The following is a 27,113-nucleotide window of genomic DNA, read 5'->3' on the forward strand; positions in this document are numbered from 1 at the left end:
TCTCACTCAAGCATCAGGGACCAAAGGAGGCCGTGTGAGGAAGAGGCAGTCTTGGTTTGAGGAGCACATGGATTACACAGACTCTGACTCTACAGGAAAGAAATTCACCAGCTTCAGGCAGCAGGGATAGAAATCCGAAGCTGCCCAGTGTTCTCAGCTGACTGAGCAAGAGCAAGGAATGAGGAGCAGTGGCAGTCTCCGAAAATGCCGATTCCTAAGGGTTTCACCGGTGCCCTCCCCAGCCTCTGAGATGAGCTGATTCCAACAGAGTCAGAAGGAAATGCAGTAATACTGCTGTCCCCTTCTTTGTCTTTTCCTGGGGGGGGGGTGAAGTTAACAGCATGGATGACAGTCTCAGGAGGAGTGCTGCCTTTGATTCGGTCCTCAAGAACGTCTCTCTCTATACAGCATCCTTCTCTAGCACTTACACTGATGATTAGGGATGGGCTTATTGTTCTACGAAGCACACATTTTTTAACGCTGTCCCAATTGTACATTCACTAAGTATCTCACTACCCTGTGCAGACCCTATAATCTCTAAGAGCCCTTTAAAGGGACTCCTCTCTCCCATTTTTGAACTGGTCAATCTGTATATTAATATTATTGTCTGAGAGATATGACATTTTCTTTCTCTGCTCTGAAATCTTCAGTGGATAATCTGAAGAAGTCCAATTCATTTTCAATTAAACTGGACAACAAATTGGTCCCATTTAGTGTTATTTCTGATGATGAGATGTACAAAAATAGTTATGCCTTATAAAATCCTCTATCACTGACTTGGAAATATCAGAGTAATGACTAAATCACAGGTTCTAGGGAAGGAGTCAACATTCTCGTAACTATAATTGAAATCAACACCTCCTACTAGAAAAGATAAACTCAATAAACCTTGGTTTTTAGTTGGACTGACCAACACTGGAAATATTGGATGGCTCTAATGACATTTAGTATGGCCATTAGCTTTGCTTTCACTCTTATGCTTCAAGATATACAGTTAGCTAGCATCTGGGAGGCAGAAGTAGGTGGATCTCTGTAAGTTCAAGGCCAGCCTGACCTATAAAGAGAGTTCCAAGCCAGTGAGGGCTCCAGAATGAGAGACTATATCAAGGGAGGAGGAGAAAAAATGGGAGAAGAGTAATGGAGAGGAGAAGGAGGTGAAGGAGGAGAAAAAAAAGATGACTATTGATGGGTTTTTTTAGCGGCACTCTTACTCCCAAGGAAAAGTCACAAAACAACAAAATCTACTAACAAGAGTTTTATCAAGACAAGGAGAAAGGGATAGATGTGATCAGGCCTGTGGAAGGACATGTGAAAAGAGCAAGGAAAATGGAGCCTGCCTTTTAAGGGCCAGCTCACACCTGCGCACTCAGGCCCACATGCCTACTCCACACATGTGCATAGAACACGTGGTTGCGCTGCATGATTATGCGAACAGGCAGCCATGGGCCATGGGTTACCCAGGACATATGACTGGAAATGACTAGGCGGAGATGACTAAGTGTCCCGCCAGGCATACACGACCATGGGGGCATGGTTGGAATTCCTACCAATGATAACAACCACAAAGACAACAACTGAAAACATATCTACTTCCACTTTGAAGCAGCTAGTGTCATTTCTACATTCTTTATACAAACAAGCATGTTAACTTATTATACCTAAAAATTGCCCATGTAGGAGAATTTCTAATCAGAAACCAATAATTTAAATGTGGAAGTATTAAAAATCATCCCTGAAAGATAAATCAATAATAGCTATTACAAATGGATAGACACGTGTAATGGATTAAAGGAACTTGAGTATGGTCATGAGACAGGAACAAAAAAGTGACTATCAAGGGCCATATCTAAGAAGAAGGGATTTAAAAACCAGATGAAAGTATATATATAGAAAAATCATAAGCAAATCCGAAACAACATTTGCTAGAATGGGAAAATGACACAGAGCATGACATGGTGAAAACCACCTAAGAAGAACTGTGTCAGACTTTGCAATTCTCAAGGCTAAAGTAATGATCTGCAGTCCCACCAACAAAATCAGGAAGCAGAAGGACTACAAAGCAACATGACATCTGGAAGCATATTTAGAAGACAGACATTACCTTAAAGGAGAAGTCTCAATGGCTTTGCCTCTGACTTGTGATTACAGATACAAACACTGTACTCATACTAATGTTGCAATCAGTCATGATTCTTTTTTGATTTTTTGCTATACAGGCCAGGCTGATCTTGAGTTTGCAACCATCGCCCTACATTTATTTATCTAGTACTGGGATCAAAGGTGTTCACCACACATATGGCTCAATAACTAACTATCTATACATACTAACTAAATCCTCTACCATGCATGCCATAAGCAATAGAAGTGACATGAATTTTGGTAGGAGACACATCCGTACCTTTGACCTTGTTGTTGTCTGGTAAAACAACCAAGAGTACTGAAGAATTTACAAACCTCTAAACTCCACCAATGTTTTCTGACAGCCTGTGAGATTTCACAATGGCTGTTAAGTATGAAGCATTCTTGGTTCTTGTCTCCTTTTTGGATTGCTTTCTCCAGGGTTGTGGAAGTGATGTTGAATAAGAAACCTACTTGAGACATTCAGCTTGATGGAGGGAGGGAATTTTGTTTCATATTTTATTTGTGCACCCCAATAAAGCTTATCTGGGGATCAGAGGAAAAAGCCAGCTACTATATTAAACATAGAGTTCAGGCAGTGGTAGCACACACCTTTAATCCTAGCATTCGGGAGGCATAGATCCATCCGGATCTCTGTGAGTTCAAGGCCACACTAGGAACAAAGCCAGGTATGGGGGCACATGCCTTTAATCCCAGCACTTTAATCATAGAGGTCTGGAGGTCTGTACAGACAGACAGGAAGTGATAGAGCTGTACAGAAAGAGGAAGTAATGTAGCCAGGCGGGGAGAGAGAAGATTGCAGGGCACAGAGAGGTATATAGGCGTGAGTATACAAGAAGTAGCTCTCTCTCTGGAGGCTGAGGAGTTAGTAAGGTGAGGTTGGCTGTGGCTTGTTCTATTCCTCTGATCTCTCAGTTTTCACCCCAATATCTGGCTCTGGGTTTTTTATTAATAAGACTGTTTAGCAATTCATCATACAACAAAGACTCAGGGTACACAACATATACCAGATTTTACCTCACTCATTAGATACTTAAAGCTGCTTTGCATAAGAGTCCAAGAGTCAGGACAGTAAACTGTTTCCTGCAGGTCTGCGAACAGATTAAAGCAGAAATGGAAACTTGCATAGCAACTTGATATGATAAATTCATGTCTGTTGAAACTTACTAAAAAATTAAAAAGGACAAATAATTTACAAGCTTTTAAATGAATGGTTTTAATAATTAATCTTGAGTGTACTTTAGGCAAGTACTTATGCATAACTTTGTGTGTGCAGGGGTATCTTTTAACAGAAAGGGCTTGAGAAGTATTGCCTTGGAGGGAAAGAATAGAGTATGGCCTCATAAAACTGAGACAAAGTCACGTGCTTCTTCTTGGCCTTAGACAAAGAACAAAGGCAGTCCCTGTGATCCACACATGAGAAAATTCAACTGGACTCAGCTCCTCACTAACAAAATGAGTATCATACTCAAGAGGGAATGTCCTCAGAGAACCCAACAGGGTTGGCTGCTGACCAAGAATTCATAACTTGGAGTCTTGGCCAAATTTTTATCATATCATCAAACTGACTAAGGATAACTTAACCTTTCAGAACTTTACATTTCTTACCTGGAAATAAACAGGAAATATTGCATTCTTCACAAGAATTTTGTGATGATTTAGATAGATGAAAGTAAACATAGCATCATTCAGTAAATACTAGTTTTCTGTTGACTTTTACATGTCAACACATCAATGCTGACTGCAGTGATATATTCACATTCTTTTGAGAGATTCTGTCACTATTGTTATGGAGGTTATTTCTGTTTCCCTTTGCTACAATAAATCAAAAGTTGACAATCACATAATTAAAATCCCATATCAATCTGTTATTCATTTCTTCTACCTTAAATAACCTTGCTCTGATTAATGTTATCAGTTCTGATTTCCACTTCCAGTCCCTGTCACATTTGACTTCTAATTGCATTTAATGTAGTTGACCTAACTATCTCCCTCTCTAGCCTTAGTTTCCATGACTCTTATTTCTGTTTTTCCCTTAGGACATTCTTCTTGACCCACCTATTCAGTGTCTCAAGGCTCTGCTCTGCTCCAATAGACCATGTTCCATTACTGGCCCTCATCCATAAGCATGGCTTCCCTTTGACCTAGAGCTTCATTCTACTACTTAATCTGGCTAATGAATGATCAGAACACAGGAGGCAGAGGCTTCAGGAAGTTGTTCTTTTACATACATAATAGAAAATATGTCCTGTATGTCCTGCTTTGCTGCTGTCCCAAAAGAAAGAAGAGATGTATGGCAAGCCTGAGTCTAATAATCACCCTCAAGCCAAGGTCACCCAACCCAGTAAAGCTCAGCATCTCTAAGTGAAAAACAAACATTTCATTTGTAAGCCTCTATGTTTTTAAGGCAGTGTGATCCCTAGCCAACACTGGCCACTGCTCTATTTTGTTTTTCTTTTAGAGTTTTAGAATATTTACATATTCTTAATGTGATATCTTGGGACTGGGACTTATATCCAACAGTGAAGTTTATTTATATCTTATGTGTCTTATACAAACATAGCAGGGACATAATTTTAAACAATATTTTTAGTGTGCCTTCATTTTGACTGTGACCCATCACATGAAGTCAGGTGAGGAAATTTCCACTAGTAGTATCATGGTTGTGCTTTGGGAACATTTTAAATGTGTAATTTTTGTACTAGGGATACTAGTACAATAACCTGTATTAGATTCCCTATCATGATAAACATTATAAAAGCTCTCCACAACAGTGAAAGCATTTATCTCAGTTTGATATGTCCTCCTTTCTGATGATGGTCTAAGCAGTTACCCAGATACTCTTTCTGGACTCCAAAACTTGGAGTCTATGGCCATTCCTAATGCATGCACACTCTGCTCTGACACTGTCCTTCCCAGGAGCCATGATGTGTGGGTAGCTGAGCCCTTTCTCTCTTGTCTTCCTTTGGTCTCAAGAGGCTATGGCTCTTTACATACTCTTCCCTTACTCTAGAAGACAAATAGATATCATAACCAGCAAAATGGATACAGCTGCATAAAGATGAGTACAAAGAAAAATGCTTTACATTATTTGAAACTGAATTCATCTTTTATAAAACATTCCTGCAGGCTGCAGAAATATGAAGTAGGAATTTATTAGCTCACTAAGACAAAGCTATACCTGGAAGAAGCCAAGGGTATTTCCAGAGGATAAACCCAAGGTCTAAGGAGTCTTGGTGATATTGGCTTTGGAATATTAGTCGTTTCCTGCTATGAATTTCTTGTGTGCTATTGTAGCTTTTCCATCCCTAGAACAGTGTGTCTGATCATTCATTGGGCACAATTTCCCCTATACAATTAAAATATTTGGATATAAATCTCCCAACTATGCTAAAAGCAGTCACATGGCCAGATCCCTAATTTCAGGTCTTTCTGTAATTATCATCATTAGCAATGCCCGGCTAGGGCCATCTCTGGACAAAAGCATTTTATCTGAGATATTTCTCAATTCCAAGGACAGACTACAGACAGATAAACATTCCAGACCACCTGCTAATCTCCTACTATAATGTAAACATCCATATGGAGACAACTGCCAAGGTCAGGCAGATGTTTTTAGGTACAGGGTTTTGTTTCTTGTGCAAATTAAGCTTATCTTTCTCTCATAGCCTTATTGGTAACTCTAGACTTCCCCTTTAACAATTAACTCAGAACAAAAAGGCTTTCACATATACCAGGTGCATCAAGCTATGACGCAGGCTTCCTACCTATTGAGCAGACTTGCCCCACCCGAGCAGAAAGCAGAGAATTGCAGTTGTATGTGTATTTAAACTGGACTGGGGAGAGAGGAGGGAACAAAGATGGAAGGAACTTAGAACAATGAGAGAACCAGAAAGGAAGGGACAGAGAAGAGCTAAGTATGAGAATAGAATTGAGCTGTGTAGAGAGGGAACTAACTCAGAAGAATAAAGTGAATGGACTAAAGAGATTCGTGTACAAAGATTTATCAGAGAATCCCTCAGATTAACTAATCTGCTGCTGGTAGTGTATCTTTTAAAACTCTGGGAGATAACTATAGAGGGTCTGGACCCCAGTAGTCTTCGTTAAAACATGTTTTCCAATTTCATATTTCCAATTTCCAATTTCATAGTTGTAGTACTGTGACAATGTGTCTCCTAACATCTGTTGGATTCACATAAACTTTATTACAAAACTGCTTTCCAGAGCAGTTTATTAATCTGTTAGTGCAAAATATGAAGAACATCAGTATGATGAGTAGTTAAGACAAGATCAGCATATTTACATGAAATCTATGTTAACTGAATATGGAAAGGCACAATAGTTTTTGTTCATTGGTAAGGAGCCTGAGACCTGTATTCTGCTTATGTTTAGGTAAAAGGGATGTCTCGAATACCATTTCAGGGTAAAATAAGATTAGATATTTCTCTCAATACAGCAACATCCTTCAGATTATATTTTTGGAAACATTAATGTATGTTTAAAATGGTATGTGACCATTTGTGAAAGTGAACTTTGAACTATTTCTATTACCAACCTGCAGATATTGTTGACTGAGTCTTCTGGACAGTGGTGGTGGCATTTACAACGAAGAATCTTGGGGCGAGGAGTGGGGGCTGCACTCTCGCCGTCCTCTTTCTTGGTGCCCACATTTAATTTTCCTGAGCTTCGTAAGAGCATGTTATCAATGGACTTCTCTGTAAAAGAATAAAGAGTGAGGATGAGGACAGCCTTCCAGCCTTCTGTCCAAGAAATGAAAAAACATTAAATTAAAATGAAAGTATTTGTGACCAAGTTTCAAATAAAAGACAGGTATTTTGATGTTTTCATAAGAGTCTATTTATATTTCATAGGATATCTACTTATGTCTCATAGAGTTATAAATACAAACAATACTTTCAGAATACAATTTTATCCATTAAATTAGAATAATTGTATTTAGTTGAGTAAAAAGATTTCAATGAAACAGTACTGTAGAGATTGTTCTTAATTATTAATATTAATATTAAGGATGAATAATGTCAGTCTCATTTTTCAGATAATAAATTCAAATCTTGAGTAATTAATCTGCACACAGTCAAATAATGAAGCCAGCATTTAAAATCCAGATTATCTGAAACTTAGCACTAGTTTTTTTTATCGTATCACAAGGTTGATCTGAGGCATATCATTGTATTAAATTGCTTTCTACAATTGGGATAAAACACTTCCCAAAACAAACTTGGAGAGGAAAGGGTTAAATTCACCTTATAACTCTGGGAATCGCAATCTATAACTGAGGAAAATTGTGGCATAAGCATGGAAGCCGAAACTGAAACAGTATCCATGGAGAAATGATGGTCTCTGCTTACTTCCTCAGGCCTGTTTAGCTACTTTTTTTACACAGCCCAGGCCCACCTGCACAGGGACAGAAACTCCCACAGTGGTCCAGAACCTTAATTACATCAATTATCAATTAAGAATATGTTCCACAGATATGTTCATGGGACAAGCTAAAGGAGACAATTCCACAATTTAGGTTCTCTCTTCCCTAGTGACAGTTTGTGCCAAGTTAACAAAAACTAACCAGTACACTCCTCCACATTTAATATGCAAAATGTGTAGAAAAAAAATCAGAAACCACATATCTCTACTCTGTCAGCTTTTACATATCAAAGTGTTTATATTATTACAAGGATTCTTCTACCATCTTTGATGGGAGACACTATCTACACAGGAATGATCTCCTAGGGGCAGATTTTCTGGGTTTAATAGCAGGTATTCCTATCTTCCATATAGTTGCCTTGGATAATTTTATAATACTCTGCAACACATTTTTATTATTCTTAAAATCATGATTATAAATACCTATATCTTATCTGAAGAGATTGGTATGTGTATGTCACATGAAAAGAGCATGTATTAGTTAATATCTGTTCTGCTTCAGGTACTGTGATCAGAGCTCTTACATACCATGTCACTGAGTAAATTATCTTCTTACCAATGTCCAGTTTAAAAATTCCTCTCAAACCATATCTGTGTGGACTGTAATTGTACCAAATTTCAACAAAATATTGAATTATAGATTGTTTGGTTAAAAAAACTAACGTTATATATCAGAAACAATAAATGTACATATTGTACAGAGTACATTTATTGTATTTTTTTATACATGAGTTGAATCAGAAAATGAGGAATTTAGGAAAAATATCTGTGATAACCTTCCCTAGACTTTCTTACATTTTACACTAATTAGTCAAACTTTAGTGAATAATTTGTGTAAAAATAATTAAAACATGTCAAACCAGGTGGTCTGGGTAGATGGCTGAGTCATCAAAGTGCTCACTGGGCAAGCATGAGCCCCTAAATTTGATCTCAAGCACCTATATTAAAAAGGTGGTTACCGCTGTGCCTATAATCTTGGTGAGGGGGAGACAGAGTTAGGAAGACTCCCAGGGCTTGCTGGCCAGCACTTACTTAACCCACCCATATACTAGATTCCAGGATGTTCACACTCTTCTGTATGATAGAGGACTCCCTGCAAGCCAAATTCTGAAGTACAGTGAAATTAAACAGTTTCTCTTAACACCTCCTCTTTCAAGCCATTTGCTAAGAGTCTATTTACACAAGAGTGTGGATACCTGTTAGAAACAGTGTAGCTATGTCCACATATCACCCGGCCCTAGTAAATTCGTTCTTTGTAAATCTGGCTTAAATCATAGTAACTTGATAACCTAAGTTGCCTCTAGAGACAATACGATGAAAAAGAGGATGCAAAAATATTACTTCCTGCTTCCTCCCATAGCAGACCGTTTTTCTTAAAAATTCAAAAACAAAACAATAAATATTCATTTATTATGCAGATGCCCTCCAGTCTAGTAACCATTCTCTCCCACTGCTGAAGGAGACTGGGAGCAGAAATCCTGTGCTTACAGTACTAGACATTTTATTTTCCTTTTCTTTCCTACAAGTCAAGGATGTAAAAAACAGAGCACAAAAAAGGCGGGAGCACTAGCTCCAATAGTGGACACTGAGTCCTTCCTGTCTTCTTTCCCCACCAGGCTTTGCCTTCTTCACTGGGGAATTTAAGCAGGTCAAGAGCAAGCCAAAGGCTAAAGAAAGAGCAAAACAGCTCTCTTCCCCTTTTATCCCATAAGTGAAGGACATTAGTGAAAAGTTCTATCTGGAAGCTTCCAGGCAGTTTTTTCAGTATGCCATACTCCCATGCATGAGTCACTAGTTCAGGGCCAGGAGATAGCTGAGGAGAACCATAAACACTGGGGGCCGAAGACAAAACAAATATACAGAAAAAAAAAAAAAAAACAACTAGGAAGAAATAGATTCATGTGTAAAGGCAAGGAACTGTAAAAACAACTGTTATCAATATTCTTTGCTTGTTAAAAAACAAACTAACAAACAAACATGCCAGCAACACAAAAGAGCATGGCTGTGAAAGGGGCATCATAAAGGAGAAGTTCCAAATATATGACTGCATTGATGAAAATCTCAGAAGATCAACTCAAACATAAGCATGAGAAAAGCTATACAAAGAGACAAATACAGCAAGGAAGAGGCTCAGGGATGTCGTGGATATCAGCATGAGAAAAATCAACCCAGGAGACTTGAGAAAACAGTAGATCATCAAATCAGTAAATCATGCACTGGATATCACGAGCTTCAATCTGAAAAGACATGAGTATAAAAATAAGACTCATGGGGCTGGAGAGATGGCTCAGAGGTTCAGAATGCTTGCTGTTTTACATAGGACCCTGGTTCAATTCACAGTGCCACATGGTAGCTAACACCCAATTGTAGGAATATATGGGGTGCGTGCATATATATAAATATAGATAAAACATGAAATATATTTTAAAAACCTTTTTAAAAAAGTACAGACCTGTACTAGTTAGAGTTTCTATTGCTGATGACTAAACGGCACTTGGTGGGGGTAGGGGTGGGGGGAAGGTGTGGAGGGAGGTACTTCATCTTTCAGTTTATAACTCTATCCAGAGAAGTCAGAGCAGGAACTTGGAAGCAGGAACTGATGCAGAGTCCACAAAGGAAGGCTGCTTCCTGGCTTGTTCCTCATGACATGCTCAGCCTGCTTTCTTATAGCACATAGGACCACTTGCCCAGGGATGGCACAGGGAGAGGCAGATAAAATTAAGGGTCATTTGAGGGGCAGGATAGAAACATAATACAGAAGAAGTTTCCTATAAAATATATACATATATGAAGATGATTGAAATGAGAACATCAAATAATGGGAGAGATCAAGCCCCAACTGGCCATCTCTTGTCACCAAATGAAGCTTCCAGTACTGGGACTGGGTTACATATACTGACTTGTTGGCTAAATGGGTCCCATGGGAATCCCCAAAGGACCCATGTGGTTGCCATGACTATAGGTTGCTCTCCACAAACTGACAGGAAGGCCCCACTGCTGAGGACAATACCCACAAAATTCAGAGAACATGGAGAAGTTGAGGTGGTGTCTACATAAAGACCACAACCTCTACATGCTCCTGTCCTTGAATCATTTGGGTGCAAACAAAATTTCATGATATAAAATTATTCCTTCAGAGATAATCTGCAACAAGTCAGATATTTTATATATTTCAAGTGTATTTACATAATGGTGTGAGGCCATCCATGTCTCCCACATACTTGTTTTAATATAGTATAAAGGTAACTTTCGTTTTAAATAGTGTTTTCGAGTTCTTTCTCTCCAGTAGCAATGACATGTATGCCTCTTTTCATTCTTTCTTTAAAATATTCCCTCAATATCATGAAATTAAGTTTGTACCAGTACCTCCGGCCTTTTGGCTTTCCACAATGGAAAGGACCATCCCATCCTTTCTCTCTACCTTTGCTCCCACTATCTACACACATGTTTCTGCCTGCCCAGATGTGCTACTTGAGTAGAAATATCAATTCCCATATTGTCTCATGTTTCTATCACATATTCATTTTCAAACTTTCAATCAGCACAAATGGAAAATTCATGAGTCAATCTGTTAATAGGGTATCATAAAGATCTCTGTCTCATGGTCTTGTAACCTGACTTTAACGAGGTATGAGATCTCATCTTACTGACTTACATTATGGGGAATACCTTAACTTCCCTTAAAGTTGGCAATGGCTTATTCCTTTATTTAGACCTAATATTAATGGACTATCTCTCCGAATAGATTTTTTGAGAAAAGTGCATAGAAATCACTTCACTGATGTCTTGAATATTAAACTACTTTTCAACGCCTTCACATTTGATTTATATTTTTCCTACATGTTGATCTTTGCATTTTGTATACTTTTCACCCAAAATTTGTACCATTCTTTTTATTCGTATTTCCATTTTTATTGTTTTATTTTTATTATGTATACACATATATACAAATGAGAAAGAACCTAAAAATACTATTTAAAAGGTAAGTATCTCTACACTGTATTAAAACAAGTATGTGGGAGACATGGATGGCCTCACATCATTATGCACATATACTTGAAATGTATAAAATATCTGACTTGTTGCAGATTATCTCTGAAGGAATAATTTTATATCATGAAATTTTCTGCTTGCATCCAAATGGGCTATAACATCTGTTTCTACATCTGAACATATCCATGGAGTAGCAAATCAGAACTGATAATAGTTAAGAACTATTTAAGTGAATTTGCAAACTGCTTTTCTGTTCAAAAGAGGAAAGAATTTGTTTCACATCTTGATATGGAATGACAAACATCAATGAAAAACAAACCAGAGAACCAAAAACTTCATATTCAAGAAGATCATGTTTCCTCGCCCATCTTCACTTCTGGGAGTCACGGCTGAGACACTGCAAATGCCTTCTTGGCAGCAAAACTAAGTGCACTAATGTTTTAAAACCATGCTTTGCTTCATTTTTTTCTTTCTTTTCTTTCAAGATAATGCCTCATTATATAGCCCAAGCTGGCCTTGAATTCACTCTGTAGCCAAAACTGTCTTTAGCTTGTAAAACTCTTCTCTCAGCCTCCTGAGTTCAGAGACTACAGGCATGGGCCAGCCATTTCCAGTTAGTGAACACACTTTTGTGTGCTTATGTGCATGTTCTCCAAAATTTTTGGAAAATAAACATACTGCATTCTATCCTGTTGATTAACAACAATCTATTTGTTTCAGGTTAAACATTCCTGAAAACCCCAAATCTAAAACATCTTCAAACCCAAAATCTTTTCATTGTTTAAATGATTTTATATAATTCAATGTCTATAAACTTTCGTGTAAAATTATTTTAAAATATTTTATAAATTTACTTTCAGGCATTTGTACAGTGTGTACATGAAACAAAAGTTAATTATACATTTAGACCCAGGTGCCACTCCAAAGGTATCTTGTTATACAGAAGCAAATATTCCGGAATTAAAGAAAAAAAAGAAAGAAAGAAAGACCCTTAGACCTCACATACTTCTGTCCTCGAGTACCTTGGACAATAAAATCTCAGTCTGTAGCATTTTACAGATGGTCTTAGGTTAACTACTTCAGTTTACTAAGGACAAATACACAAGTCTAGTAACTCCAAGCACCCTTTGTGATCAAAAGCTGGCTTGGAAACACTGGAAAAATCAAGTAAAAGTTAGCCCTCACATAAAGATGATGAAGATAAATTATTGCTTTTAATATTTATGCAGACAGAATGCAGGCTATTTTTAAACCAGAAAGACATTCATAAGACCAAGAGATATATCACTATCACTAGCTCATAATAGAGACAATAAATACTTCTTTAAACTTAGCGGTCAACCATTCCAAGTGAACATACAAGGTGGTTTTTATACAATGTGAACCAAGTAAACTAAAGAAGTGAGATGAGAAAATGACTTCTTCTAATTAGATTTACCAATAAACAAATGGTGAACTGACAATCTGACAGAACCGGGGAGAAGGTTCTTGTTTCTGTCAAAATCATGAGGGCAAGGAAGTCATTGATATACAAGTATGCAGCTGCTATTTATTATTCTACATATAGTTAATTCTCTAGGAATGAAAATTATATCACAGTTCACAGCCACCGGAAAACAAGGGACAAATTGAGTAAAAAACCGGAATGCAATACTGATAACCTGCTTGGAAGAGTGCAGATACAAGAGTGTAAAGCATCAATACAATGAACAGACTACTAGACCCCCTCACATGCTAAGTGTGGCCAAGAAAGGCTGCATGGCCTCTGAACAGCCATCCACAGCGGTACAAAATGGTCAATCAGAAACTGCACGGCTCTAACATTATAATTGTGGGAGGAGATTTATAAAAGGGTTAGTCTCATATATCATATTACACTAAACTCAAGCAAAATCCAGCCTCACAGATAGAAGACAGGCATTCGGGGCCATAAACAAAACAGTATACATCAGCTAAGTCTTGAAAAGGGCAACTGATTAGATGCATAGTCAAAGAATAATCATTTTGTTTAGAATGTAAAAATTTTGTTAGCAATGGTAGTAATGCTGAAATAAGAAACATAAGATTAAGTATGTGAATATTCAGATGAACACAATAGGAATAATGAAAACGCATCCCAAATATCAGATGTTTCATTAAAAGCACATCTCAGCACTCATTAGATACCTGCCGTTCTCTGACTAGGGGTTTGACTGTATGAAATTTTCCCCTTCCTACATTAGAATGTCTGCCATCCTTGTTCAGGTCTTGAAATGCTGACTGACTTCACTATTCTACAAGGTCTGCACTAGAGGGCAGGCAGGAGCAAGAAGTGGAAAACAAAAGGTTGCAATTCGCTTGGGTAAAGAGGTAAATGGAAGAGAAAGTTAAAGGACTGAATCATCGGAATTTGATAATAATCCTTCTCGTTTCCATTCATATATTTAATGATAATAATGTCAATAAATTTCCATTTTCTTTTCAGTCAGCGATTTAAATACCTGTTTATTTTTTTTTTTTTTTTGAACGGTTATTTGTCTAAAATTCAGGAAAATGACAAAATGGAATTTTGGTTCCAAAATGATGAGGAAAATTGAATGTTAGAAAAATCTAGAAGCTTTCTTCTAAAGACCCAGAATCAAATGGGAAGATGTTGGTTCTTGGGGTGCTGTCAAGTGACAGATGTGGTCACTGGCCAATGGAGCCTGACAAACGGGCTCACCCCTCTCAGACACCTCCTTAACTAATTGGCCTTAGTGACTAACTGAGCCTCTTTAAAGAATGTAGCAAACGGCAGTATTCGTTGGCTAGAGCCTTAAGAGATGTGCTGGCATTATAAAATAGAGCCGTTATCATTAAGTACCTATGCACATCCCTATTCATTGACAACAGTCTTTCCCCATAAGTGCACACCCACATTACCACACCACTCAGGTTGTGTTGGATGATTGAAATGGCAGTGTTATTTATCACTTAAAAACCTGTGAGAGACCCCAAAACAACTGAAAAAAAATTAAAGCTCTGGACACTATTTTGTGATGTCAGATTATAATTTAAGTAAATCATAAAGATTTTAAATATTCAATCAATGTCAACCTACATTTGCACTTCCTTGTTTTGCATGTAACTGATGCAGAATTATGAGCCCAAGTTAGCACAGAAGGTACAAAAGAACGTAAAGGTATTTTAGCATCCCTCTTCCAAAGTTTAAACAGCAGCCAGGCCTTTTCCTGGGCTTTACAGTGCTTTTAAATTTAGAGAAATCCAATCAAAATGTTGATTTCAAAAAATCATTATGCAAAATATTTTAGAACATAAATTAGTTATAAGCATTTTGATGAAATCTTCAACATAATGAAGAGAAGAGGCAGCCAGGAAGCTACCATGATGTTTACAGACATTAAGCATCATGCTGACTCCATATGTATGCAGTAGCACAATCACTAAGATAAAGACCTTTATTTATCTCTGTATTTTAAAATATTTAATATGTCAATTCAGATCAACAGTGTTGGAAAAGAAACTGAACCATGGCCTCTCTGGTGATCATGCCAAGGAATCAGCTAGATCTGGGTAGATTTCTATCCAGGAGCTGTGGTTCCATATGTTTCCATCAGTGCTCTGCGTCTCAGAGTTCTAAGGCTACCAAGGTAGATAGATGTTCAACTTGCCACTATACCAGGTCTTACGCTGTGGTGCTGCCAAAAATGCCCAGGACATCTTCACATATAACACCGGTTTGAATAGGTTATATATACATATACATATACATATACATATACATATACATATACATATACATATACATATACATATACATACATACATACACACACACATATATATAATAAAAGTATAACAATGGAGCCAGAAAAATAAGATGCTTGCCTGCCTTACACCAGATATATATTTTCTCCATACAAACAAACCCCCAAGAAAGTATTTAAGATCTTTAAGTTTCTAATCCTTAATGGGATAATTCCTAAAGGACACCTTAGTTACAGTGCATATTGACCAAAAAACAGAAATATATTAATAATTCACATATCTAAACAAATATATCATAAAGCTGGTACATGTATGTGTATAGATAAACTAATCTTAGAGTTCAACTATTAACTACAATCATTACCTGTGCATTTAGCAGTTTATTTATGATGAAAATTAATTAAACAAAATTAGAATATTCAAAGTGCATGATAGAGTCTCAAGAAAACTCTGTAAACTAAACAGTTTAGAATCTGCATGGCTATGCATAAAGCTTTGTTGGTTTTTGTTTCTTACTTACACATTATACCTTATAGAAAATTTTTCTAAAAACTAAACCAAAAATGGTGTAAATTACTAAAATACACTTGCTTTTGTTTTTCTGAGGGTATACATTTTCTTATTAAGATAAATTATAACCATCTAGATAAAAATTGGTTAATTACTAGTTTTTCAAAACCTTTATTTGGGATAATATCTAAGTCATTATATACAGGCTTTTAAACTTTGTCTTTTAAAACCTCATTTAAAGGCTGGGAATGTAGCTCAGTTGGTAGAGGACTTGTCTGGCATTGATGAAACCCTAGCATCAGATATAAATGATCACTGTAGCCGATGCCTATAATCTCAGCCCTCAGGAGGTAGGGGCAAGAGAAGGAGGTGTTCAAGGCCAGCCTTGGCTGTATAGGGGAGGGGGGAGAAAGAAAGAAAGAGAAAGAGAGAGAAAGACTTATAAGAATGTAATTCTGACATTCATATTCTATAAATTGAGAGTTGAATGCCACACCAGTAAAAGAACTTAGAATGTCAAAAGCTATAAATAAATGATGCCACAAGGACTTTACACAGCCATAACAGTTGACTTTAAATACTTTGGATAATGCTGGGCTAATGGTAGTGTCAGGCCAATACACTCAATATGAAAGTTGAAATAATGTATGTATAATTCAACTGTCATAAAGTAGAATAAGCTATAGACTGCCAGGGCAGAGCAGTTAAACTGCTCTCTCTTGTCGTTTGGATTTTGTGCATAGATTTTTGAGTCCTCTGAAATGTCCCATTCCACCTTCTATGCCAAGAAAGAAAAAGTTCAAAGCAGTGTGCATGTGTGAGTGAGTGTGTGTGTGTGTGTGTGTGTGTGTGTGTGTGTGTGTGTGTTCGTGCAAGGGCATGTGCCAGGACTGCCTTTGTGGATCTTGTTTACATTTCTTGGAGAAGGATGCAAGAAACTGTGAGATAGAAAACTTCTCTCACTACTCACTTGTGATTTCTGCATGCTTGATATATGGTTGCCAAGTTTCCTGGGCTGAGAGACATGAAAAGGAGGTACAGAGTTACTAGGGTTCCCACTAAAAAGCCCAACACCGTGGGCAGCACTAATCCTGCACCTGTGATGTGTTATTCAGCAGTTAAGAAATGTGTCCCAGTCTGTGGTTGCCTAATGCAGCTCAGCTGTCTCCCTCAGTCCTCCCTTTGATTATGAGCTGGCCAGGAAGATTACTCCAGTCAGGCGTTGAGCTATGTTCAGGATCCACAGCATATGACAGGGGAAAGGTGAAAAAGAAAATGTGAATAAAAAAAAAAAAAAGAAAGAAAGAAGAAGGCAGGCAATGACCACAGGGTAATATTATGCCTCATTTGCAGATTCCCAGATAGTTAAAAGCTTTCTCTAGCTTTATGAAAGTCAGAAAATCATTTGAAATTTGTCATTTAAACATATCTAGAGGTCCACAAGGTTTACCTTTACAGGTCCCTTCTATAATTCTAATCCTTTCACACTGCTGGGAAAACTGAAGACCGAGCAATCAACATTGTTTCTATCTTTTTAAAAATCAAATATAGTGTATCATTTGGTTTGACCCATTGGAGGTTTGGGGTATGAAAATTATATTTCAGATTTTATTATCCTACTGATAAATAAAGGTGTGAGAAAAACCAGAATAAAATACTGTAAACATCCCAGGAATGCTAGGAAAGCCAAATCCATTTGGAAGTATCTATCATGCACAACCCATAACAAAGTACTGCAGGCTTGAAGAGATGAAGAAGAAATGGCCACTCATTGTGCTCACAAAGCCTTAAGATCCAAATAGAGAGTGGCATACCTGTCCCCAGTTCTGCTACTTTTCTTTGGTTCTGGTTATATTCCCTCACATCAAAACTTTCACAGTATTCTTTTATATTCTGCACAAAAGCCACACCACGTTTCTGAGGCTACTCTGTGCCACATTTAACAGCTTCAGACTTAATCTAAAAACCATGTATCTTTTCCTAATAGCAGAGGACTAAAAAAAAAAAATTGTAGGCACAATAAAAGCCTGAAGAAAATTATATCAATTCCAAAATGTAAGTACAATTTATATGTATATTTAAAAATATTTTTTGTTACTTTGAGTTTTGTTTAGAAACTAATTTTGCTGTCAGACATAACTTATTTTTTATTGAGAAAAGATCTATGTGTATACATAGCATGTTTATAGAAGAATGATAAGGTGGAAATTATTCCTGTGTCCCCGATAACATTCTTTGTTATCAGCATTAGACAAGTCTCAGTGGTTTTCTCTTACATGCAGATAGCGCTATTAAAATACTGTATCATAATTCCCAAGCAACTCTGAAGGAAGACATGTGATGCAAATATTAGTTTTCTCCTTACTTTCCCCACGTATCCATGCTGAAAGTACAAAGTAAAATAAGAATAGTGTTATGGATGTGTAAGACTAGAATACATAGCTTGATAATTTCAGAGGGAAACAAAACACCATTTGTTCCCACTAATTATACCAAATTGGCTATTAAAGAGGTTCAAAAACTGTGCCCCCCACCACCACCTTGACTTGTGGGAAGAAGATTGCCAAGCAACAATTGCGCTGCTTTCTAGGCAGAAGCACTAGGGATGATCTTAAGTGAAGTTATGTTATTATAAACATTGTGCTATCTTAAATCTGTGTAAGGTACACACTGGGACGTTCTGGCCTGATGCTGCTCAAGCTGTCCTTCTTTTGATAAAAATAATTTTGGTTTTCAAAACATTTTCCAAAGTACTTTCAGTTTTGTTTTGCTTTGCTTGACTGTGTAACCCTCAGTGCCTCAGTGGTTTAGTCTTTGAAAGTCTCCTTGAATTTCTTTCCATTTCCTTTCTTCACGTATTGTTTTCTTTTTAGAAGCAAGACTTCATGTTGCAGTCTAGGCTGGCTTGAAACATACTGTGTAGCCAAGACTGACTTCAAAGCCAACTATTTTCCTGCTTCAGACTTTTTAAATGCTGGAATTATAGGAGTGAGATACCATACATGGCTTTTATTTATTTTTTTTATTCAATCCCCATACTTCCATTTATACCAATAGTATTCTCATACATTTTGCTCTAAATTAAAGATGTTTCCTTCCTTCTTTTCAAAATTATCAATATTATCAATAATGCCTAAACCATCAAAAAAACAAAAAGATTGACTGTAAGCTGAAAAATAATTGCCTTTCATAAACTTTTCTTTCCACCTGTTTGTGTATTTTGACTCACACCAACCTAAGGCAGATAACTTATACGTTGTATTGTCTCACCCTGAATATATTGGTAAATTGACTATATAATCTCAAACTTCAAATGAAGGAAGAAGATAGGAAATATACACTTGGCATACTTTACATGAATAACGAAAGTAGGTGCTTCCAAACTATCATGATTCTAATACGGGAACAAAAGACTTCAACCACCACTCCGGTCAGAAGCTCTTTCATAGCCACAAAACCATGTGATGGAGCAAAATTCCTGACAAAACGTGTTACTGTGTATTTCAGCTATCAAAGACCAGTCCTTCTATCTACCAGCAACTGTACTCTGTAAAAATCCAGCAAAACAGGACTGGAACAATGATTCATTCAAGAGAGTGCTTGCCTGGCAAGAACAAGAACCTGAGTTTAGTCCCCCAGAACCCTCATCAAAAAAGAAAAGGCAAGAAAGAAGCCAATAATGATGGTATACGTTTGAACCTGAGTGCTGGGGGCATCTGATGCCTAAGGCTCACTGACCAGTCATCCTACCTGCGCAGCTCCACGACAGTCTCAAAACGCAAGGCACCTGAGGAATGGTAGCCAAGGTTGTCCTCTGGCCTCCACACATATCCCCATGTGCCTGTACGCTCCCTTACACATGTGCGTATGCATACACAAATCAGCAAAATTAAAAGAGGTCGGTAAAGCCTATCAGCTCTCCTATGCAAGTTGGGCTTGCTGGTTTAAAAGAACAGAAGTGGTTTGTTTAGGACAGTAGTTTTTGTGTCTCTAAAAAAAGCCTATGATGACCTTTCAGAACAAATAGACCCCTTAATAAGTGATAAGTTCACAACTGAATATACTTATTTTCTTTCTGTCTTTTACAAGAGAGAAAACATTCACTTTCATCATTAAAACCATAATAACTCTTTGGTAGTGACATGAAGTGTCTCCCTTTCTATCCTCATATTAATTGGCCTAAGAAGTATTAAAATAGCATTAGTTACTAACTAGGCAACCTGGAATGGATTATATCTCTGCAGTTACTTCCTCCAAATTCTATATCCTCCTAGCTCACTGAACATGGCAGCTTTGTGCATGTGAAAACTATGGACAAGATTTCCCTCCCTGCTTCCTAGCAGTGAAGAAGAAAGGAATCATTCTAACAGGTACCCGACCAACCATCTACCCACCCCAACTGTGCTGGGCTCAAGCCTCTGCTAAGTTCGATGCCTTCTCTCCAGCAGGGAGACATAAGCAGAGAGATCATTAGTTATGGCATGAAGACTCTAGCTGATAATCTTGACTGTCTTTGAGAAATGTTCCACTATAAACCATGTGCTGAAAGCCATTTATCTGCATTTTAGAATAAACAGCAGAAACTACTCATTTAAACAGATTGCAAGAAATCAACCACTCACTGGTGCTGAGAAAAAGGCAGCTTCATTTGAAAGGAAGAATCTGCCAATTTAGTAAAACCCAGTGCAGTGTGCTGAAGTACACAAATCTTCAGTATCTTGTCACATAAAAATACATGTAACATACCGCCCATATTTTAAAAGGGCCACTAATTCAGTTATCAGAATTATTGCAGAGTGGCTTCATACTCAAAGTACCTTTACTGAAGTTTGAACTTTGAAAATGACCCCATCAAAAACAAAACAAAACAAAACAAAAAACATTATTCCTCTTTTATACCTTACTATAAATATATTTATATGCATTTACCTATCAGTAACATGTTCATTCAATGCTTCAAGAAAACACTACACAGTTAAATAGAACCTACCTCAGAACACTTGAGGTTCGATTCTGCACATGATTTAGCACAGTATGGGGCTGACAAAGGCCCTTGTCAGAAGTAGTATATACAGGAACAATATGAACTTGTCCTGTCAGAAGACAAACAGAAATCTGCCTTTTCCACACATCAGCTGTCAGAAGGTTTTTAAAACAATTCTGAGATCAGAGAAGAGAACATACAGGTGTGTATTATGCCAATGAAAGGACCAGAAGGTGAGGGTGCAATCTGATCTCTGCTCTAACACATTCTTGTGGGCATTATAAACACCCTCTGAAAGAATAGTACATTAATGCTAATTTTTTAAAACATCCCAGATAGCATGAGATCCATTCCCAAGCAATATTGTTCAAAGCAGCTCTGTCTCCAACATCAAACTTGCAGCCAGCTTCAAACAAACATATAATATTTTCTCCAATGTACATCATGAACAATAAAATATTATCAGCACATACATTTTTGTTATATCACAAAAACTACAAAACTCCACAGTATTAAGTAGCAACTGCTTGCGAACTGGTTCATGCCAATGGCCGTTGGTCCTAGGGAAGGCCTGGTGCTCGCTCAATGGATAGCATCATAAGCCTGGTGTGGAAAGATGGCAGCCAGTGCTTGCTAAAGTGTAATTACCAGTCTTCATACATAAAACAGCTGTCAGTCACCTTTGATTCAGCAGCAGCAAATTCAGAAGCCTCCACTAATACGTGGTATATATCAGACATGGAGTAGAGAGGAATCTTTCTTTTTCAGTACATTTGAAGAATGGGTTTTTTTTTTCCTTTTTAATTTTAGATATTTTCCTATCCCCTTTTTTGCGTCTTGTCTCCCAACTCCAAATGGTTCCTCAAAAATTTAAAATATTCTTGAAAACTCAGGCTTCAACACCCTCTCCCTCCCACTTGGTCTTAGAGCCTCAGAAACACCAGGTACAAAATGCCCTCCAAATGCTCTCTTGCCCCATCCTCCCCGCAGCAACTCCTACGCGTGAGCTGCCTTTCATTTTCACAGGTTGTCTCGAGCTGTCCTGCCTGCCATTTGGGTGCTGGTGCTCTTCTCTTCTCACTCCCAGATTCCCAGCTAGTATCCCCTCCTTACATTAAAAGAGGAACTGGTCCAGCCTCACTCAGCCCAGCTGAAGCAAAGCTTTAGGACAAAGAGAATGTGAGTTTATTGGGAAGAAACAACAAGCGAACTCTGAGAGTCGGAGAGGTTTCGTTTACAGCTTTATATTAGAATGTAGAAATTCATACAAAACACGTAACCAGGCACCACCTCTTACAATAGACCAAGTCACACGTGTAACAGGGTAACTAAACTCCAAACAGGTGTAGGAATCACGATTTCTAGCCTAAGCTGTGTCACTGACTTGGGAATCTACAGTATGTATTTTTTTGGGGGGGGTGGGGGTTGGCGCAGGAGCCAGCACAATGATGCTGACTAAATAAGGCCCAGGTGGCAAGCACAGCGTCTCAGGAAACAATGGACGATGTCTGTCTATGGAATACTTATTGACTTCATTACCTGACTTGGGTAAACACACCTGTCTAGATTAGCACTTTGGTCTGCAGGAAATGATTCTGACTTAACTGGTAATCCCATTCCCTGGAGGGGCAAATGAAGGGTGCTAATGGAGGTCTCTAAAGAAGGGAACCACATGTATAAAGTAGGGGCTGTTCGGGTAACTTCCTTATATCCGCTGACATTCTAACACAGTACACCTCCACTTCCAGCTCTATGCTTACCAAGCAAAAACTTGGGGAAAGAACACATAAGTCTTCTAATATCTAAAATCACAATAAATAAAAACAGATCCAAATCTGCCTGGCCCAAATCTCAGGAAAGCATTTCTATTACACATATGAGGTCGGATGAATATACAGGGTTCTTAATATATATTAGATACAGATGTATGTGTGTGTGTCACTTGCTTGACCCACCAAAATTTAAGCAGATTTTAAGGTTGTGGGCTACATTTATATATTTACAGAATATTATGCACATTTCAAATTATTTATGCTTATAAGCTTGTATTATTAAACTTACTTAGATGGGGATTAAATGAACTGAATGATTTTTGTTAGAAAAAGTGAATTGGGAGGGCAGTACATACAGCCATATTAGAGTGGCCTAGAAATAAGGTGTTTGAGATTATTTATACTAAATGTATTTAAATAAAAGTCATATTTTATTCTGATATATATTTACTAAGTTGATAATGTTTTTCTACTTGGTAACTGGACAGACTATGGGGTAACACAAAAAGATGAGAGAAATACTATAGTGTGGTAAACTAAAACCTTAACTCCATCCAGCACAAGGAGCTTTGGGTTGTGGGTAAAGAGAATAGGTCTCAATATGCAGAGATGGTACCGTGACCCAGTATTTAGACCCCCCCCCCTCCAAGAAATGCTGTTTTGCTCCAAAATTATACTAGCCTGTACTGGAAGAAAAAAAAAAAGGTTGTCTGATCCTAATTATGATATGTACTTTCCCATTCTAAACATTTCCAGTTTGTTTTGCTTTCTAATTACAGTACTGGGACTTGCAATCAACTCCAATTTTAGCTCATATAAAGCTTCTAAGACCTACAAAGTTTCTAAGCGTTGAACAAAAAAGAATAGAAGCAATACAAATCGGTCAGTGGTCTCAGAAGGCCATGATTATCTACACGTGGCTATTTACCTCAATTTTTCCTCATTCATTGTAATTTGGCTTTTTGTGTTATTTTTCATAAGCACCTGTGTGTGATGGGTTAGTAGAGTTCTTGCCAACGATTTCTCATTGATTTTGGTCAGACTACTGGAGGAAAAAGGCAAGAGAAAGAACGATTACATTAAATATGCTGCAGGTCAGGCTGGATGCACAGCTCAGTAATAGAGTATTTCTCTTTCGTGTGCAAGGCCCTAGGTAAAGTCCAGAGCAACACAGCATGGAGTGGTAGGAGTACTTCCAAGTTCCAGATTTGAAGCAAAATATTTCTCCAGGTTTTGATAATGTCTGGTTCACTGTGTGATGCAGATGAGTTCTGTGAAAGCGAGCTTCTCAAAATCTTACTTTGTTTTGGGGTTGGGGGTTGGTGTGAACGTGCATCTGGAAGACAGAGGTGACCTTGTGTATCTTCCTCAATTGTTCTTCTCCTTATTTTTCCAGACAGGGCCTCTCACTGATTAGACTAAACTAGCTGGTCAGCAAGCCCCAGGGGTTCTTCAGCTTAATGCCCTCCATGCTGGAATTACAATCCAGGTGCATTTGCCATGTCTGGCTTTCTAGGTTCTGAGGATCTGGATTGGGGTTCTTGTGCTTGAGCAGCAAATACTTTATTGACTGAGTCATCATTGCAATCTTCAAAATCCTGTTTGTTCCTTGGTGGTTTACACTTTGTCATTGGCAATCAGTAGTGTCATTTTCCTGGAAGTGACAGGCATTTTATTCATTTTGGAGGATACATCTATAAATACTAATTAGCACAGTCATAGTTCATCAGTCACTCTTCCCTGAAAACAGTTCGTTCCATGAAATCAGTCTTAAGAAAACCCCTGATCTTCAGGACACTGAAGAGTTCCATCATACATTCCACATGTCTACTAGCAGAAGAAGGTGGCATTCACTTAAGTGGATGTTTAATAACATCCACTGTTATTAACTGTTGTAACTGTTCCACTTAGAACATCCTTGACTGAAGCTTCTCTTACTTGAATTGTGTGTCATCACTAAATATGTTCTGCAATGATGATGACATTTTGGTGGTTTGCCTTGCTCTTTGCCAAGGATCCATACTGGCATTACAAGTGTTAACACATCTTGATGTAACTATATATTTGAATATACTTCAAGCCTTCTAGTCTTCAAAACTACAAATATAAATTTATGCATATTTAAAGGTAAGTTGAGAAATATTAACTATGGAAGACACAGAAGTATAATGAGATTTGTGTATGTGTACCACTATACTCACACACGTACACAGAGGCCAGCTGTCTGTGTTGAGTACCTTCTTCTATCACTGCCTATCTTTTGGGTTGGTTTTTGTTTTGGTTTGGTTTGGTTTTTTTGAGACATCCTTCAATGAACCTAGTGCTCACCATTTCAGCTATTTTGTCTAGCCAAGAAGCCCAGAATTGCCTCTCTGCCAACATCCTCCCCACCCCCAGAACCAGAGTTATAGGTTACACACAGCTATGCCCAGCTTTTATGTGGGTGCTAGAGATCTACATTCAGGTCCTCATGCTTACTCAGCAAGCATTTTATCTACTGAGTTAACTCTGTAGCCCCAAGGCTTATTCAATGGAGAAAATATAAATTCAGGAGCTTGAGAGATAGCTAAGTGGTTAAAAGCACTGCCACTCTCCTAGAGCAGCCAGGTTCAGTCCCTAGAACCTACACAGTGAATCACAACTGTCTTTAAATCCAGTTCTATCCAGGAGGTCCAATGCCCTATAATGGTTTCCAAGTGTAAACCATGCTGTGATACACATACTTATACAGGCAAAATATTCATACACATATAACAAAAATGACTGTGGTGGTTTGAAAGAAAATGGCCCCCAAAGGGAGTGGCACTATTAGGAGGTGTGGCATTGTTGGAGAAAGTATGTCACTATGGAGGCAGGCTTTGAGGTCTCATATGCTCAAGCTATGTCCAGTGTCTCAGACCACTTCCTGTTGCCTGAAAGTCAAGATGTAGCCAGGACTCTTCTCCAGCACCATGTCTGCCTGCATACTGTTATATCATATGTGCCATGATGATAATGGACTAAACCTCTGAAGTATAAGCCACCCAATTAAATATTTTCCATTATAAGAGTTGCCATGGTCATGGTATCTCTTCACAACAATAGAAACCCTAACTAAGACGGAAGTTGGTACCAGGGACTAGGGTATTGCTGTGACAGGTCTGACTATGCTTTTGTTTAAAGGAATATGGACCTTGGCAGTGTGGATTAGAAAAGTAGTTCAAAGAAACTAGAGCCTTCATCTAGTGACTGATGGAAGCAGATATAGAGATTGACAGTTAGGCGTGGGCTGAGCACCTAGAGTCCAGTTGAAGAGAGGGTGGAGGGAATATATGAGCAGGGAGAAGGTTCAGATCAAGATGGGGAAACTCACAAAGACAGTTGACCCCAGCTAGAGGGAGCTCACCAACTCTGGATGGATGGCTGGGGAATCTGCAGGGGACAAAACCAGGCCCCCTGAATGGGGGTGACAGATGCATGGCTTGGTCTGTTTGTGGGGCTCCTGGCAGTAGCACTTGGAGTTATCCCTGGTACATGAACTGGCTTTTGGAGCCTACTCCCTATGGTGGGATACCTTGCTCAGCCTTGATACAGAGGGGAGGGGCTTGGGCCTGCCTCAACTTGATATGCCAGATCTTGTTGACTCCCCATGGGGGGCCTTACCCTCTCTGAAGAGTTGATGGAAGGGAGGGGGAGGGGGAAGGGGAGGGGGGAGCAGGAGGGGGCAGGTAAGGGAAACTGTGTTTGGTATGTAAGATGAAAAAAATAATAAAATAATGTATATATATAAAAGTAGTTGAATGCTTCAAATGATGCTTAATGGGCCACACTAGTAGGAACATGGAAGACAGTGGTGCTGAGGGTGATTTGATAAACTGTAGAGGGATTGCTCAACAGGTTTCAGAGGAGAAGGGTATTGATATGTGCCCTAGAGACTGTTCTTGTAATACTTTGATGAAGAATGTGTCTGCTTTTTGTCCTTGTCCAAAGAGTCTGCCTGAGCTAATGTTAAGTTTTGGATTAATTCCTTTGGCAGAAGAAATCTCAAAACAGCTGAGTATAGACTCTGCCATATGGTTACTAGTGTTCATTCATGCTTACAAATATTTATAATGAAAAGTAGCAAGCTGAGCAGGGCAAATTACCAAATGTAAATTTTTGAGAAGGAGCACCAGGAAGTAGAATAGAACTAAATCCTGTGTTCAAGAAGATAAACAGATTAAGAAATGGAATAAAGGGAGTGGTGACCTCAAGGCAAGATCCCACCCAGCTAGGTTTCCAATTAGTGAAAAGGAATTAAAGAAAAGCTTAGAGCCAGGTGTGGTGGTACACATCTTTAATCCCTGCACTCAGAAGGCAGAGGTTGGTGAATCTCTGAATTTGAGGCCAGCCTGGATTACAGAGCAAGTTCCAGAACAGCCAAGCTTGGACAGTGAAGGACACTATGGAAAACAAAAAGCTAGCGAAGATATAATTGAACGAAGGGACAATGATCCAGCCCCAGCAAGCAGCAGAACTTGGCAGCATTGGCCACATGCTTTTGGCTT

The 27,113-nt window shown here is 38.2% G+C and overlaps 1 protein-coding gene across 3 annotated transcripts in view; it reads right to left on the reverse strand.

Moving 5' to 3' along the window:
- The window catches only part of Bmpr1b (bone morphogenetic protein receptor type 1B), a 241,735-nt gene that overhangs the window by 41,414 nt on the left and 173,208 nt on the right, over positions 1 to 27,113 (reverse strand). For 2 of the 3 annotated variants that reach the window (XM_059266351.1, XM_059266352.1), the window contains one exon: positions 6,695 to 6,854. In XM_059266351.1, coding sequence (XP_059122334.1) covers positions 6,695 to 6,837 — 143 coding nt within the window. In that variant the 5' untranslated portion in view covers positions 6,838 to 6,854. Of the gene's footprint in view, positions 1 to 6,694; positions 6,855 to 27,113 lie in introns of those variants that run through there. The other variant, XM_059266353.1, reaches the window with a different exon arrangement.

The sequence above is a fragment of the Peromyscus eremicus genome, chromosome 6 (genome assembly GCF_949786415.1).
Source record: "Peromyscus eremicus chromosome 6, PerEre_H2_v1, whole genome shotgun sequence".
Classification (NCBI taxonomy): domain Eukaryota; kingdom Metazoa; phylum Chordata; class Mammalia; order Rodentia; family Cricetidae; genus Peromyscus; species Peromyscus eremicus.